We start from the raw sequence: 16,801 nt of genomic DNA on the forward strand, positions 1-16,801 counted from the left end.
TTTTTTTTTTTTAATTATTTATTTATTTATTTATTTTTGGCTGTGTTGAGTCTTCATTTCTGTGCAAGGGCTCTCTCTAGTTGCGGCAAGCGGGGGCCACTCTTCATCGCGGTGCACGGGCCTCTCACTATCGCGGCCTCTCTTGTTGCAGAGCACAGGCTCCAGATGCGCAGGCTCAGTAGTTGTGGCTCACGGGCCTAGCTGCTCCACGGCATGTGGGATCCTCCCAGACCAGGGCTCAAACCCGTGTCCCCTGCATTGGCAGGCAGACTCTCAACCACTGCACCACCAGGGAAGCCCTCTTCCTATTTTTTAAAAAAAAATTTTTTTCACCAAAATAATGGCTTGGTTTATTGGCATCTTCAAAGGTGGCCGATGAAGTTTTTTGTCTTTAATCTTTGTAAGCTCATGGACTTAAACACAGTTGACATGATTTGACCCATTAAAGTTATTATTCTTAGTGATGCTCCAGTACTCTCATCTTTGACCAGTGGGATCCTCTTCAGGTCGGCTTTGAACGAACCCTTTTGATACAACCCCAGTTGTCTGTGATATTTCTCATTCTTTCTGGTCCAACAAGATGTTCCAGTCTTATCTTGTATATTTCCTGTCCCAAACCTGGAATCAGCCATTTCTCTAAAGGGTGTGGGTTTATTTTTGTGGGAAATGATATATTGACAATCTGGATGCTAGGTTCTCATTGTGGCTGGGTTGGTCATTGTTTCCAGATATTAATGGATGTTATTTCCTCTCTTTCTCTCACCCTCTTCTTCTGAGTTATCAGTAAATCCCATCAACTCTACCAAACTGTATCTTGAATTGGTCTACTTTCTTTTGTCCATTGCTACAGCTATTACCCCAGTCCAAGCTATCGTAGTCTTTTTCAGGCTACGGTAATAGCTCCCTTATTTGGTCTACCTGTTTTCAGTCTCATTTCCTAAAGTCAGTGTCTACAAAGCAGATAGAGTGGTCTTCTCAAATCATTAAGTCAGATCATGTCATTTCCCTATTGAACTCCCGTAAAAGGCTTTCCACTGCTCTTAGAAAATCCAACTCCCTGCCATGTCCCTGAGATCTTTTGTCCTCTGGTCTAGGCCTCCCTCTCTTTTCTCATCTTATTTCCCCTTACTGTGTTCCAGCCACACTTGAGTGTGGCTTCTCTTTGTTATTTACATCTATCTCAACATTTTTGTTCTGGCTAGTCAGGAATACTGACCAGCATGGAATTCTTTCTCCAAGTCACCCTATGACTGGCCCATTCACATCATTCATGTAGTAGATCATCCTCCTTTCCCAGCTCTGTAACATTACCTTGTTTTAGAGTTCTTTAAAGAACTTGACAGCTGATATCAAGTTCATTTATTTGTTTCTTTACCTTCCTCTAGACTGAAAATCCCCTGAGAGCAGGGATCTTACCTGTCTTCTTGTTCACCACTGTGTCCCTGGCACCTGGAGTGAAACCTAGCTTGTAGTAGACACTTTATAATCCTTCGTGAATGAATGAGCAACAACCTTGCAAATCAGTACAGCTTATTCTTTTTGTACCTTTTAAACATAAAGTAGCTTTCTTTGGCAGGAAAAAAGTTTGGGCTTTTTGGTTTTTCATATAGCAATGCTGTTATCAATTCAGTACAGTCGTATGTGAAATACAGAAAGTTGGTTAGTAGTAAGTGACTTTGAGATTATGCTATAAAATATAAATGTTACTCAGAAACTCCCAGTCAAGTCATCAAACAGATATTTGTTAAGCTGGTATCTTAGCACAATAGGTAAAAAAAAAAAGAAAAAAAAAATCTACTATAAACCTGAGTTTTCCTATATGGTAGCCACTGGATACCTGGGACTATTTAAATTAATAAAAATTAAATAAAATCAAGAATTAATTTCCTCAGAAGCACTAGCCACATTTTAGTTCTCAATAATCACATGTGGCTAGTAGTGACTACATTGGACAGCATAGATACAGAACATTTCTATCATCATATTGGATCAGATTGGACAGTGCTGCTATAAATAATGCATCTAGTCTTACTTTCTCACCTTTTTAAAATATAGAGATGGCCGAATCCTGGCTGCTGGGGGCAAATCGAATCATCTTCATTTGTGGTGCTTGGAAGCCAAACAGCTATTTAGAATTATCCAGATGCCCACCAAAGTTCGAGCCATTCGCCATCTAGAATTTCTTCCTGATAGTTTTGATGCTGGTTCTAATCAGGTTAGTAACATAAATGTTAGTAACATTGTACTTTTTTGGAAAGATCGTTATCAATTTTCACACTATGTTAGTTCTCTTATTTAACTTGTAGCCTGATTGTTACAAGGTTTTGAAATTGCTGATAACTTGTAAAGAGTCTAAAACTGAAAAAATCTTAGGTTCTGTATATTACTGATAACTTGCCCTTTTTCTAAAATCAGTATACTTTATGTCATACTTTATGGTTTACAGGGTGATTAAGCATGCTGTTTTTTATTTGATCCTTAAAGAATTCATTGAGTGTAGGCAGGGAAGGTATTCTCACCATTATACAGATTGTGAGGCTGAAGCTTAGAAACACAAAGTGACTTGTCAACACTCCTTTAATTATAAGGATTAAAGGTAGGACTAGCACTGAAATGTTCTCACTTTGTTACACTGTGTTCCATAGCTGGCTGCCTCAATCCTATGAGATGTCTTTTCTTTCTATCTTGCCTTCGTTTACAAAGTGCTCCCCCCGCCACACGCCTTTTTTCTCTTTAATAGTCGAGTAGTTGAACCTTAACTTTCTTATCTTAAATTATCCTGGGTCTTGCACATTAACAAATTGTGTGTGTGTGTATGTGTGTGTTTTCTGTATTTATGTATAATATATGTGTGTATCTATCTATTTTTAAGTTTTTTGAGTAGATAATGCTTTCACATGGTTGAAAACATAAAAAAATATAAAAAGGCATAAAGTGAAGTCTTATTCTTTTCTCCCATTTGCCCAGTTATTCACTCTCCTTAATCCACTGCTGTTATATAATCTTATGTTTTTCCCATTTTTTTTTACCTTGTTTTTTCTTAACTTAGTTTATCTTGACGATTTTCCTATATCAGTACAGAACTTCATTCTTTTTTACAGGTGTATAGGTTTTTATAACCAGTCCTTTATTATTGGGCACTTAACCTGTTTTCAGTCCTTTTCTGTTACAAATGATGCTGCACTGAATAACATTTTTGTTTGCTTGTTTGTTTTTTGTTTTTTTAATTTATTTTTTGGCCGAGCCATGCAGCATGTGGGTTCTTAGTTCCCCGACCAGGGATCGAACCCGCGCCCCCTGCGGTGGAAGCACTGGAAGCACGGAGTCTTAACCACTAGACCGCCAGGGACGTCCCTTTTCTTAATATACATAACTTTTGCACATGTCATTTTACACATCCTGTCTGTAGGATAAAATCCCGGAGTTAAAATAGTGGTACCAGGGTTAGGTGCATCTGTAATTTTGATATATCTTGCCAAATTGCCTTCCAGAGAGGTTGCGTCAACTGTGAATAAGAGGGTTTCCTACCATCTGACCCAGAGAAGAACATGCTGTTTATTTATTTATTTTTTATTTTTCTTAATAAATTTATTTTTGGCTGCGTTGGGTCTTCGTTGCTGTGCGTGGGCTTTCTCTAGTTGTAGTGAACAGGGGCTACTCTTTGTTGTGGTGCACGGGCTTCTCATTGCGGTGGCTTCTCTTGTTGTGGAGCACAGGCTCTAGGTACGTGGGCTTCAGTAGTTGTGGCACACGGGCTCAGTAGTTGTGGCTCGGCGGGCTCTAGAGCTCAGGCTCAGTAGTTGTGGCGCACGGACCTAGTTGCTCCGCGGCATGTGGGATCTTCCCGGACCAGGGCTCGAACCCGTGTCCCCTGCATTGGCAGGCAGATTCTTAACCACTGCGCCACCAGGGAAGCCCCAGAACATGCTTTCTAGGTTGTCACATTCAAACTGCCTCCAACCACCTCCAGACTATAGTCTTTCACGTAACGGGGACATCGGCGTTTCACGAGATCACGTGGTGGCCCTGGGAAAAAGAACCTGTATGTGGACAAGGCAGCAGAGGGGTTTATTGTTTCATGTGTTGAAGCTTTTTTAGTGTGTGTTTTTAATTTCTAAGTTGTATGAGTTACAGCTAATTTTTTTTCCCCTTGAAAGACTAGCTTCCCTCCGACCCGCACCCCGACTGCCCTTGCAGCTCACAGACCTTCTCTCTCCGCAACCCAAATGCTAGTTACAACCGCGGGAGTCACAGGTTTGTGTGGGGCAGCAGGACAGGTGTTAGCTCTGGTCAGGCTGGGGATGGAGAAGAGAAACAAGCCCTCCACCTTCCTTGCTTCTGACGGCCAGTGTGGAGTCAAGGTGAAGGGCTGCCATCATCTATACTCCCTCTGGAGGGATTGGTGGAGATGTGCCTGCCTGTGGGGAGGGCTGATTCTTAGGTGACCTTTCTGTAGTCTCCCAGGATGGGCTCCTTACTGGTTCTGGGTAGAGCCAGGCTTATCTGGACCTGAACAGGGGGAATCTACTTGAGCCATAATAAGGGATTTGAAAATACATGACGGCTCTCTGCGAGTATAGTCTCCTCTGACTGTCCTCCCTCCCCCACCAAAGAAAAGAAAACATATGTAAATACACACGTGTGTATGTGTGTAGTTTGACTTGCAGACATTTGACTTTTTTTAATTGAGGTATAATTGACATAGAACATTATATTAGTTTCATGTGTACAACATGATTCAGTATTTGTATACATTGCGAAATGATCAGCATAATAAGTCCAGTTAACATCTGAGACTTGACTCTTAAATGTGTTTTAGGAACTCATATGTTGTTTCTCTCTACTCAGGTGCTTGGAGTGCTCAGTCAGGATGGCATTATGAGATTTGTTAATATACAGACTTGTAAACTTCTCTTTGAAATTGGGAGCCTTGACGAAGGAATTAGTTCATCAGCAATTAGCCCCCATGGACGGTACATTGCATCTATTTTGGAAAATGGAAGTCTGAACATATATTCAGTTCAGACTTTAACAAAAGAAATAAATAAGGTATGTTATCAAGTAAACAATATCTTTTTTCTTTTAAGATTTAAATGCTGTATCATCAAAAATAAAAACTGTGTTACAAGTTTCTAACCTCCTTGCACCTTATCCATTTTTCTGGATATGGTTTCTGCTCTTAGCCCCAAAGCCACATCTCCAGATTTTTCTCACCCATGCTCCATCCCTAAATTGCTGTCTTCACAAAAGGCATCTGTTTGGAGTCCTTGTCCCATTCAAGGTGCCCCTCTGATCTGCTTCCCAAAAGAGGTCTTCAGTTCCAGTCTCTTCATTTCTGTCTCTTTCTTCCCATGGTTGTAGGCTAGACACCTTGGAGCACTATGACTGTTCCTATTCCTGTATTTCCCAAATCTAGTCAATACTAAGTCATGTAGTCCTTGAATCTGAGATGTCTATGTATGTGCCACCTGTTCTGTCTCCATATTGGCCATCCTGGTACCGGTGCTCATTTGCTGCTCTCAAATAACAGTAATTTAAACAAATATACCAAAACTCAGAGCCCTCAGTGCCTGCTCCTGCCCATCAATCATCTTTTATGTTTTTTTAAATTATTTTTTTCTTTTTTTTAAATTCTTTTGTTTTTCTCAATCATTTTTATATAACATTTTTCTTTTTTTAATTAATTAATTAATTTATTTTATTTATTTATTTTTGGCTGCATTGGGTCTTTGTTGCTGTACACGGGCTTTCTCTAGTTGTGGCTAGAGCTAGTAGTAGCTGAGGCTACTCTTCTTTGCAGTGTGTGGGCTTCTCATCGCGGTGGCTTCTCTTGTCATGGAGCACGGGCTTTAGGTGCGTGGGCTTCAATAGTTGCGGCACACGGGTTCAGTAGTTGTGGCTCACAGTCTCTAGAGCGCAGGCTCAGTAGTTGTGGCGCATGGGCTTAGTTGCTCTGCGGCATGTGGGATCTTCCCGGACCAGGGCTCGAACCCATGTCCCCTGCATTGGCAGACAGATTCTTAACCACTGTGCCACCAGGGAAGTCCCAATATAACAGTTTTCTAAAATAATACTTTCATCATCGTTTCTAAAATAATGCTATTTTAGTGGCTTCCTTCCTTTTGCCTGTTGCATTGAGTCCAGACTCTTCTGCCTGGCTCTCAAAGTCCTCTCTAATCTTGTCTTCTCTCCCTAATGTGTTTCCCCATACTTTCAGCTTCCCTCATTGTCCCCCGTAGACACCATGCTCATTTCTACATCTGTTATTACACTACTCACCTCATCTAAAATATACTTCCCACTTCTCTTATGGTTATCTAAGACTCCCCCAGCTCGTTGTCGAGTCCATTTGTTCTGTGGGAGCCTTTCCAGGCCTGGAATTGTATCACAGTAGCCCTGAGAGGGACTTCGGTGATCACCTAGTCTAACCATTTCATTTTACAGTGGGGAGCAGCTCATGCCCCAACCTAATCACCCAGCTAGTCCTTAGCAGGCCCAAGTGTTCTATTCTTAATACGATAATCTTGTTGTTATGTGCCTGCTCCTTTTTACCTTTTTTTTTCCCAATTAGACAGATAAGAAGTTCTTATTACAGAGAAAAATCAAGATATAGATAAGCAAATAGATCAGTAAGTCTCACCATTCTTAGATGATTTTGAAATGTATGCCTACTCAGTCTTTTGTTCTGTGTGTGTAAATGTATACAGTCAGTCTACATGATTCACGGATTCTATAGTTGTGAGTTTGTCTGTTGGTGAAAATTTATCTGCAACTCTAAAATCAGTCCTCACTGCATATTCACAGACATTTGCATGCGCAGAGCAGCAAGAAATTAGAGTTGCCTTCATGCAGGTCCCCCCCGAGGTCAGACAAGGCAGCACTCGGCCTTCTTATTTCAGCTCTCCATGGGAACAGGTGTCCTTCTCGTGGTCTATTTAGTGCCACATTTTTCACATTCTTGTGATTTTTGTTGGTGATTTTTTTTTTAATTATTTATTTTATTTTTATTATTTATTTTTTGACTGCGTTGGGTCTTTGTTGCTGCCCAGGCTTTCTCTAGTTGCGGCGAGCGGGGGCTACTCTTTGTTGCAGTGCACGGGCTTCTCACTGCGGTGGCTTCTCTTGTTGTGGAGCACGGCCTCTACGCTCATGGGTTCTAGAGCGCAGGCTCAGTAGTTGTGGCGCACGGGCTTAGTTGCTCCGCGGCATGTGGGATCTTCCCGGACCAGGGCTTGAACCCGTGTCCCCTGCATTGGCAGGCTGATTCTTAACCACTGCACCACCAGGGAAGTCCTTTGTTGGTGATTTTGCTGTTTAAAATGTCCCCCAAGCACAGTGCTGACGTGCTGTCTGGTGTCCTAAGCACCAGAGGGCTGGGAGGTGTCTCAGGGAGAACATACGTGTGTTAGATAAGCTTCATTCAGGAATGAGCTACAGTGCTGTTGGCATGAGTTCAATGCTAATGAATCAACACTGTACAGTCAATGAGCGTCTTTATTTTTACTTTTTAAATTTATTTTTATTTATTTATTTTTGGCAGCATTGGGTCTTTGTTGCTGCACGTGGGCTTTCTCTAGTTGCGGTGAGCGGGGGCCACTCTTCATTGTGGTGCATTGGCCTCTCTTGTTGCGGAGCACGGGCTCTAGGCGCACAGGCTTCAGTAGTTGTGGCTCGCGGCCTCTAGAGCACAGGCTCAGTAGTTGTGGTGCACGGGCTTAGTTGCTCCGCGGCATGTGGGATCTTCCCCGACCAGGGCTCGAACCTGTGTCCCCTGCATTGGCAGGTGGATTCTTAACCACTGTGCCACCAGGGAAGCCCACATTATTCATTCTTAATGAGAGTTGTTAGCCTAGCTGAATTTTATAAGAGCTAGATAAATGTTATTAATAGAAACAAACATCTGAGAAAAACCAAGGTAAGCATGAGTCATTGGCTTCCTCTCTGTTATTTGTTAAGCAAATTGAGGTCATATTGACCAGAAAATCTAGCTTATAACAGAAGAAGGATAAATTTTTTTTTTTGGACACATTACCAGCACCACCAGTGCTATTCCAGGCCTACAAAATGCCCAGGTTTATGCAAAACTTATTACCCGTGTCTCATTCCTTCAAGTCCTATTTTCTTGCCATTGGAGAATTTCTGGTATTGTGCTAATAATAAGTAAGCTAATTCCTATTTCTGTGTTGAAGTTTTAACACTCCTAAGGTGTGGCAATTCAGGTCATATCTCAGGCTCCAACTTCTGGGAGATTCCTTCATGGAAGAACCATGAAAAATGTGGCACTAGAATAAATATTATAATAAAGAAATAGAAGAATGGACTGAGGTTAGAAGATAGTTCAGGGATATTAAAGATGGGCAATATTCAGAAATCAGACCACTATTAATTACATTTCATAGGTAAAGAATTAAATCATAGAGTAAGTGGTCATTGTACTTTTTTTGTCAGTTATTGTTATTATATTTTGTATTATCCTGTACTCTTTCTAGATGTGGATAAATACCAATGTATCCTAGAAAAACACTATTAAAAAACCCTTATAGATGCAGTTAAAACTTCAAATACTTTTCAAAATAATTTTAAAACAAATAAAAATGCAATATCAATGCCATGTATATTACCTGCTCTATACATTTTACAGTGTTATGTGTCGTACATACTGCAGTTGACAATAGGGAATATTTTCTTGGTCTCCTGTAATAGGCTTCAGGTTTCAAAAGCAGAAGTCCTGAACTTTTGAAGGCAACGTGAGAAAAATCTCTGTTTGAAACCTCAAAGTAGTCTTTTTATAGTCTGTTATTTAAAAAGAGTCAAGATGTTTGCTTTGTTCTGTTTATTTCTTTTGGGGACGAAGGGGGAGGAGGTCAGAAAAGTTTGGTTTCTGCTTCAAAGAGCTTTCCCGAAGAGTGGTGATTCATTTCCATTGTACATCATCATGGAAGCACACTGTTCTGGCTTTCATGACAGCTTGAATTCAGGGTGATGTGTGTAATATTTGTTTTTCTGAAATCTAATATGTTCATTTGGACATTTGGGGTATATTGTGTTCTTGTTTTCATATGCAAGGAATTGGCACTTTGGCTTCAAGAAAAATTATTTAAAAATCACAAATCCACCTTGTCTTTGATCTGGATCTGGGCTAATTACTAAGGGAACATTCAGCAATAATGGTCTCAAACATTTAAAACGCCCTGTGAAAGTCATTGTACTTGAACCATATTTAGAACTCAGAAAGCCGGAGCTATTTTATCTGCTTATTTTCTTTGAACAAGGAAGATCTTTTTATTTCAAAGAGAGTGTTATTCACAGAGAAAATGTCTTAGTGAATCATTTTACCTTAAGTAAATTGAAGTTGTTGGGGGCTTATTTTCCTGTTTGATGAGCCGCATAAAAATGAGGGTTTGGCATCTAAGTCGTGCTTTCTGCCCTGCCTCTGAAGCTGTTGATGCAGTCAGGGACTGACAGCCATCTCCATGTAGATTAGAAAATGTAACCAAGGACAAGGCAGGGGTCCTGTGCTTTCAGAGGAAAGTCATGTGACAGTTTCCCTCAAAGAAATTTCACTTGAGCCCAAAGAATATTAGGGTGCTTCTTTCAGCATTCTAGAGGGCCCTGTGTGTAACTGGGCCTTCTCTGCAGCAGATTACCGCCTTACTACTCACTTTATCATACAGGTGTAAAAAATGGATTGATACTGTATGATTAAGGCCAGCTTTCAAGGAATAACTAATTCTGTTTATTGTTGTTAATCATGATCTTTATTACGTTCCTCAAAGGAATTTGGCAGAAATTTGCTTTGATTTGTTAGTCAACAAGGAAACATTCTTGGACATTTTATTTACACTTTTTGCCTGAAGGATAATTATATCTATTAAGGCATATTACTAAATTGAGCAAAATACATTTTGTAAATTATATGTTAACAGGTCTATTTTCCAAGGATAACCACTGGATTTCCCCCCCGTTTTAGCCACCTCCCCCTTTAGTGAAAGTGATTGAAGATTTGCCTAAGAGGAAAGTGAATTCTGGTGATCTTAAGATGAAAGTAACATCAGGAAGAGTACAGCGGCCAGCAAAATCAAGGGAAAACAAAATACAAGCTAGAATATTAAAACAAGACCTGACTGGTAATTTTGAAAATAAAGAGGTAAGACTATATTAAACTTCTGTTTGTCATGGCTCTGCTGTAGACAAGTCTTATGATTTCTAGACCATCATCATTCTTCCTTCTCTTAGGAATTAAAGGAAAATTATAGAAAAGAAGTAAGTTGCAACTGAAATTATAACATGCTTTTAAAACTTTTTAATATAAAATTAATACATGTTTATGGTTTTTTTTAAAAAGTCAAAACAGTATAGAATTGCACTGTCCAATATGCTAGCCAGTAGTCACATGTGGCTAATCTGATTTGAGATGTGGTATATGTGTGAAATACACAGCAGATATTGAGATTTTATTATGAACAAAAGAATGTAAAATATCTTTTTTAAAATTGAAGTGTAGTTGATTTACAGTATTATATTAGTACAAAATAGTGATTCAGTATTTTTATAGATTATACTCCACTTAAAGTTATTATAAAATATTGGCTATATTCCCGGTGCCATATATCCCTGTAGCTTCTTTATTTTATACATAGTAGTTTGTACCCCTTAATCTCCTACCCCTAAAGAATGTACAATATCGTATTAATTAATAATTTTATGCTAATTATATGTTGAAATGATAATATTTTTATTACCTTGGGTTAAATAAATGTATTAAATTTGATTTTTACCTGCTGCTTTTGACTTTTTTTAACATGAAACTTAAATTATATTTTTTAAGAAAACTTAAATTACATTTGTCTCTTGCTTATCTGTTAGACAATGCTAGCATAGAAGGTTGCAAAGGGAAAAGAACAAAAGCATACTTTTCTTCCTCCCTGGGCCCTAGCCCACTCTTCATTGCACTCCCCAGAGGTGACCATTGTTAATAGTTGTTGATGGGACTTCCCTGGTGGCGCAGTGGTTAAGAATCCACCTGGCAATGCAGGGGACACGGGTTTGAGCCCTGGTCTGGGAATATCCCACATGCTGCGGAGCAGCTAAGCCCGTGCGCCACAACTACTGAGCCCACGTGCCACAACTACTGAAGCCCGTGCACCTAAAGCCTGTGCTCCATGACAAGAGAAGCCACCACAACGAGAAGCCCGCGCACCGCAACGAAGAGTAGCCCCCGCTCACTGCAACTAGAGAAAGCCCACGCACAGCAACAAAGACCCAACGCAGCCAAAAATAAAACAATAAAATAAAATAAAATTTAAAGAAAAGATAATTGTTGCTATCCTTTCAGAAGTTTTCTGTGTATAAACATATGTATATCTGCGTCTGTTACCTTTTAAAAATTTTTTTACATAAATGGAATCATACTATAGCACTGTTTTATAACTTGCTCTTATCATTTAACAGATTGAATATCTGTTTATATTAGTGCATGTAGTGCTACAACAGTTTAAAAATATTTGCATAGTATTGCATTTATGGATATACCTTAATTTATCTCACTAGGACTCTGCTGACTGGCATTTAGGTTGTATCGTCAGTCTTCTGTTAATACAATCTGTGATGCAGTGGATATTCCTAGAACATTTGAACAAACGTATCTGTAGAAGTAGAATTTTTAAGTTAGAGCATGTGCATAAAAATTTTGATAGTAGTAGAATTACCTATTTCAGTCAGTTTTATTCTCTTCTTTATATATATTTTTTGTATTAATTTTCTGCAAAGAGCATATATTGCTTTGGAATTGAAAGAAAATATCAACATTAATAGACAACCTGCTAACACTTTCAAGGACTTTCAAAACTTTTTATTGACAGTTAATCAATCATATGCATGAAAATGCACAGCTCAGTAAATTTTTACAGACTGAATACACCTGTGTTATCAGCACCCAGATCAAAATATGGACCATTCCCAGCACCCTAGAAGCCCCTCTGCTGCTCCCTTCCAGACACTTTCCCCCTTACCCCAAGGATAACTACTCTCCTCCCTTTTAACACCGTAGATTAGTTCTGCCTTTTTTGTACTTATGTTCATTGGATCATTGAGTTGGTACTCTTTTGTTTCTGGCTTCTTTCATTTAACAGTGTGTTGGAGAGATCCATGTGGTCGTAAACCATTCACTCACAGCTGTATAGAATTCCGTTGTGTGAATAAACCATGCTTTATCCATTCTGCTATTGGTAGGCATTTGGGTAGTTTTGTAGTTTTTTCGCTATTAGAAACGGTGCTGCTCTGAACATTCTAAGGCATCTTTGATGAGCATAAGGACATGTTTCTGTTGGGTATAAACCTAGGAATGGAATTACTGGCATACGGGCTATGCATATGTTCAGCTTTAGTAAATACTGTCAAATAGTTTCCCAGGTGGTTGATTTAAACAATCCATATTCCCACCAAGAGGTATTTGAGGGTTCTAGTTGCTTCATATTCTTACCAACTGTTGGTATTTTTCACATTAATTTTAACCACCTCTTTTCTTCTATAAGCAGTTTTAAAATGTGAAACTTCCCTCAAAAGAAGAATGTGTAAAGTGTTGTCTACCAGGGAAGTTCATTAGAAACTCAGTGCCTAGGGTTTTTACTGGAGGCTGGTTATAGGCACCCTTTCAAAATTCCAGACTCCACAAGGAAAGCAGGTGCTCAGCATAAACCACAGTGTACAGTTCAGGCACAGTGAGCCTCTCCTGTTCGTTCTGGAGATGGTGGGAACTTCCTCGAAATCCACATATCTGGACACCAGACAAGGGCCAGCCTTCAAGTGGGCCTTTCTAAGGGTAGCAGTCGCAGACCTGCCATGTTAACTCTTTTCTGGACATGTTCATATCCACATGAAGAAATAGAGTATTACCAGTAGCTCTGAAGTCCCCTGTGTGCTTGTCCCCAGTCACATTTCTCTCCCTGTCCCATAGATGTAACCATTGTCCTCACTTTTGCATTATGTCCTTGGCTTTCCTTATAGTTTTATCGCCTCTACAGTGTAGCCCTAAACAAAATACTGTTTAGTTTTAAAAAACGAAGTAGCAGGCACAAACCTAGCTGTGTAAAGATTGGGCAGTATTGACCCTATTAGTTGAATGTGTTTCTGAGACGTGGTCTGGCTTCAGCTTTCCTGAGAGTTCACAGGAGCCTTTTCTGGGAAAACTAGTGGGCATGGTGATGATTGACTTCTGGGAAGTAAAAGTGACACCACGGTCAGGGCATCTGGCAGCCCTTGGTCTGGATCAAAGTTGGAAGCCCTACAGAAATATGTCCGGGAGTGGGCGGCTTCTAAAAACCCGTAGCCAGTTCTAAGGAGTAGGTCAAAGTAGAGCACTTGTGTGGGTGAAATGCCTGTCCTCAGCTAATCGCGGCATCAGGACATGGAAAGGGAAGTAGGAACTTCATCAGCTCATGGTGAAGACAAAAGCAGATGAAACTCAGGCCAATCCACCTGGGCATTCTGGCCTTTGTTTAAAGAGACTTCAATGGCAGCGGGTGACTTGGTGACGACAGCAGTGAACGTGTCTCTTTTATGGATCGCATTGCTCCAGTCTGGGCTAGTTGCCCTTAATGTCTGGTACATGGCTCTCAAACGGGGATCTTCATTCACCATCATCTTGGGCTGTCCCTCACCTCCCTCTTACACTTTGATTACCTATTTCTTATATGGTGAAAAGAGCACTGAACTAAGAAAATGTGGCTTTGAGTCTTGAGCCAAGACTCAACAGATTTGTGATCTTGAGCAAGTTGCTGAACTTCTCTGACCTTCCCATTTTCTCAAAGAAAGGAAGACAAAACGTCTCATCTGTTTCATATAGTTGTTAGGCTTAAACGAGATAATCTATGAAAATGGCTTTATGATCCTAAAATCTATAAAATTTTTCCATTAAGTTTTAATCTATAAAACTTCCATAAAGTTTTTCCATTAAGATAAAAATTGACTTAAAAGTTAAAAGTGAAAAAAAAAAAAAAAGAGATGGAAGGAGCAAGAGAGGAAGAAAATATCCAAATGCATTGCTCTTGCTACAGGGATTGACAAAGGACAGCCCATGGGCCCAATCTGGCTACTCAAGCTAAGGATGATTTTTACATTTTTAAATGATTGCATTTTAAATGGTTATATAAGTACCTGCATAATATGCTTGATTCTGCCTCTTGACCCACAAAACCTAAAATATTTACTCTCTGACCTTTGACAGCAAAAGTTTGTCAAACCCTATTACAGGGTAAAAAAATATGTCATAAACTTTATCTGCTGTGTATATGCATACTCAAGAGAGAGAAGATATTGTGTGTGTGTGTGTGTGTGTGTGTGTGTGTGTGGAGAGTCCCCTGATATAAAATATTTTTTACTGTGTACTGTGTTCCAAAGTTGGAAAGCCACTGTGGACTAGATTACCTTTTCAGTTTTAAGATTATGTCACTTATTGATACTATTTTTTTTCTTTACAGAATGAGTTTTCAGATGGATTAAACAAAAAGCGTTTACAAACCTTATTAAAAAGCTATGGTGAATATCCAACGAAATACAGGTAAAATTTAAATTCTTGCATGTTAAATCAATCTTATTCCCCCAATTTTTCTTGGTTAAAATTATGTTTTAATTTCAGAATGTTCATTTGGCGCTCTCTGCTACAGCTGCCTGAAAATCATACTGCATTTAGTAACCTTATAGATAAAGGTATTCATGTGGCATTTCTCAACCTTCAGAAGAAATACCCCATCAAAAGTAGGAAACTACTCAGAGTATTACAGAGGTATGTATGTTCAGTATTTTGCAGCAATGTGTATCTCCCCCAAGATATTTATTAATTACAAATGGAAAAATAGTGATTTCATAGTAGAGAAACTTAGCAGACACCTCCTTAACCAAGTAATCAAATTTAAAATCACCAGTAATAAATCCTATCAGTGTGTTGCACATCACTTTTGTGGTATTCTTGCCAAAAACTTATAACCTCAGTCTAATCATGGGAAAATAGACACACCCAAATTTCACCAAATTTACGTTCTGTATCATTTTTCATCATGTGAATGTATTTATTCAAATAAATTTTAACAAGCTTTTCTGGTCTTCCCTTATTTTATTCACAGAACCCTCTCCGCATTAGCTCACTGGTCCGCCATCTTTAGTGACACACCGTATCTTCCACTTCTGGCATTTCCATTTGTAAAATTATTCCAGAACAACCAGCTCATCTGTTTTGAAGTTGTTGCTACTCTTTTAAGTAAGTAAATAAGTAAATAATGAACCCAAGAGTAGATACTTATACATTTTCCTGATACCTTTGCAACATTTAACAATTCTAGTGTGAGACAGTCAGACATAGAGCATAAAATGAAGAGTTTGGACATTTACACATAAATAAACCTTTTTACTTACAATGAAGTTTGGATGGTTGCATTTTAGAAGATACTGTTACAGGCTAGATTTTGTTAGTAAGAAGGAAGCAGATGTTTCACTTATTGAAAGTCAGTTATTATTCATAAGACTGCAGTAAGTATGTAAAGCATTTAGCACACGATGCCTAATGCGGCAGGTGTTGGCAGTTACCCCTGTTCTCATCATCCATAGCTAACATTTAATGAGAACTTCCTGTGTACCAGGTACCATCCTAAGTGTTTTGCCTTTATTAACTCATTTAACCTTACAGCAATCTTGTGAGGTAGGTGTTATATATTATTATTCCCTTTTTATAGTTGAGGAAACTGAGGCACAGAGAGCTTAAGTTCCGTGATTAGGTTAATGACAGAATAAGGACTTGAACCCAGGCACTCAGAACCTATAGCTGTACTCCCATTGTGTTACTGCTTCATCATTATCATCTACACTAAAAAGTGAGTCATTTTTTTTTCATATTAGTAAAATCAGCTAAGTGGTTAATAAACTGGATCCAAATTAAACCAACACTGGTTTAACAAAAATAACCATTTTTGTATGTATTTTTCTTGTACAAAGGAGATAAGCACTTAACTATAACAATAAAATTCTGAAAAGTAGAAATAAAAGGATCCCAGCATACATATTGTGAATATTTTAGTTCACTTCTCTTTACAGATTTTCGTTCATTTTATTATGCTGTATTTGCTTTAATAAGTTTTTACCAATCGTTGGAGAAAATATAGGAAAATATACAAAAGAAAAGAAAATCCATGAATATTCCTCTTCCTCAGAAACAATCTTGATAATATATTAATGAATTTCTTATAAGAGCATTTCCCTAAATCATTAAATATCTTAAAATATATAATTTATTGCCTATATAAATTTCATCTTATAGTTATACCATAATGTATCCCCCAACTGTTAGACTTTTAGGGTTTTTTATTTTTATAATTATACTACTTTTATTTCATATGATATATACATTTATCTTATTTGTATACACTTTGTAAACATTTTATTATTTATTGTAATATTCTATAATGTACATGGTCTAGTTTAATGTTTTATTGTTGGACATTTAGGTTGTTCCTAATTTTTATGTATTAAAAGTAACAATGTTGTGACTAGCTTCACATTCATAAATTTATAATAATTTCTTTTGGTTAGAGTCCCAGAATTGGTATCATTAGGTCATAAAATATGAATATTCTAATTGATTCCACTGAAGGGTTGTACTAGTTTACCCTGTCAATAACACTAAGAGTTTTAAAAGGAAAAGAAACAAGAACAAAAGATGAACAATCCAATTTAAAAATGGGCAAGGGCTTGAATGGATGTTTCTCCAAAGAAGATGTACAAATGAGCTACTGAGCCCATGAAAAGATGCTCA

The 16,801-nt window shown here is 38.5% G+C and overlaps 1 protein-coding gene across 5 annotated transcripts in view; it reads left to right on the plus strand.

Annotated features, from left to right (window-relative positions):
• The window catches only part of TBC1D31 (TBC1 domain family member 31), a 61,058-nt gene that overhangs the window by 19,344 nt on the left and 24,913 nt on the right, over positions 1 to 16,801 (plus strand). For 3 of the 5 annotated variants that reach the window (XM_061171337.1, XM_061171338.1, XM_061171339.1), the window contains 6 exons: positions 2,056 to 2,215; positions 4,849 to 5,049; positions 9,971 to 10,147; positions 14,478 to 14,557; positions 14,636 to 14,782; positions 15,120 to 15,253. In XM_061171337.1, coding sequence (XP_061027320.1) covers positions 2,056 to 2,215; positions 4,849 to 5,049; positions 9,971 to 10,147; positions 14,478 to 14,557; positions 14,636 to 14,782; positions 15,120 to 15,253 — 899 coding nt within the window. The remainder of the gene's footprint in view (positions 1 to 2,055; positions 2,216 to 4,848; positions 5,050 to 9,970; positions 10,148 to 14,477; positions 14,558 to 14,635; positions 14,783 to 15,119; positions 15,254 to 16,801) is intronic. The other 2 variants (XM_061171340.1, XM_061171341.1) reach the window with 1 other exon arrangement.

This window comes from Eubalaena glacialis, chromosome 17, assembly GCF_028564815.1.
Source record: "Eubalaena glacialis isolate mEubGla1 chromosome 17, mEubGla1.1.hap2.+ XY, whole genome shotgun sequence".
Taxonomy (NCBI): Eukaryota; Metazoa; Chordata; class Mammalia; order Artiodactyla; family Balaenidae; genus Eubalaena; species Eubalaena glacialis.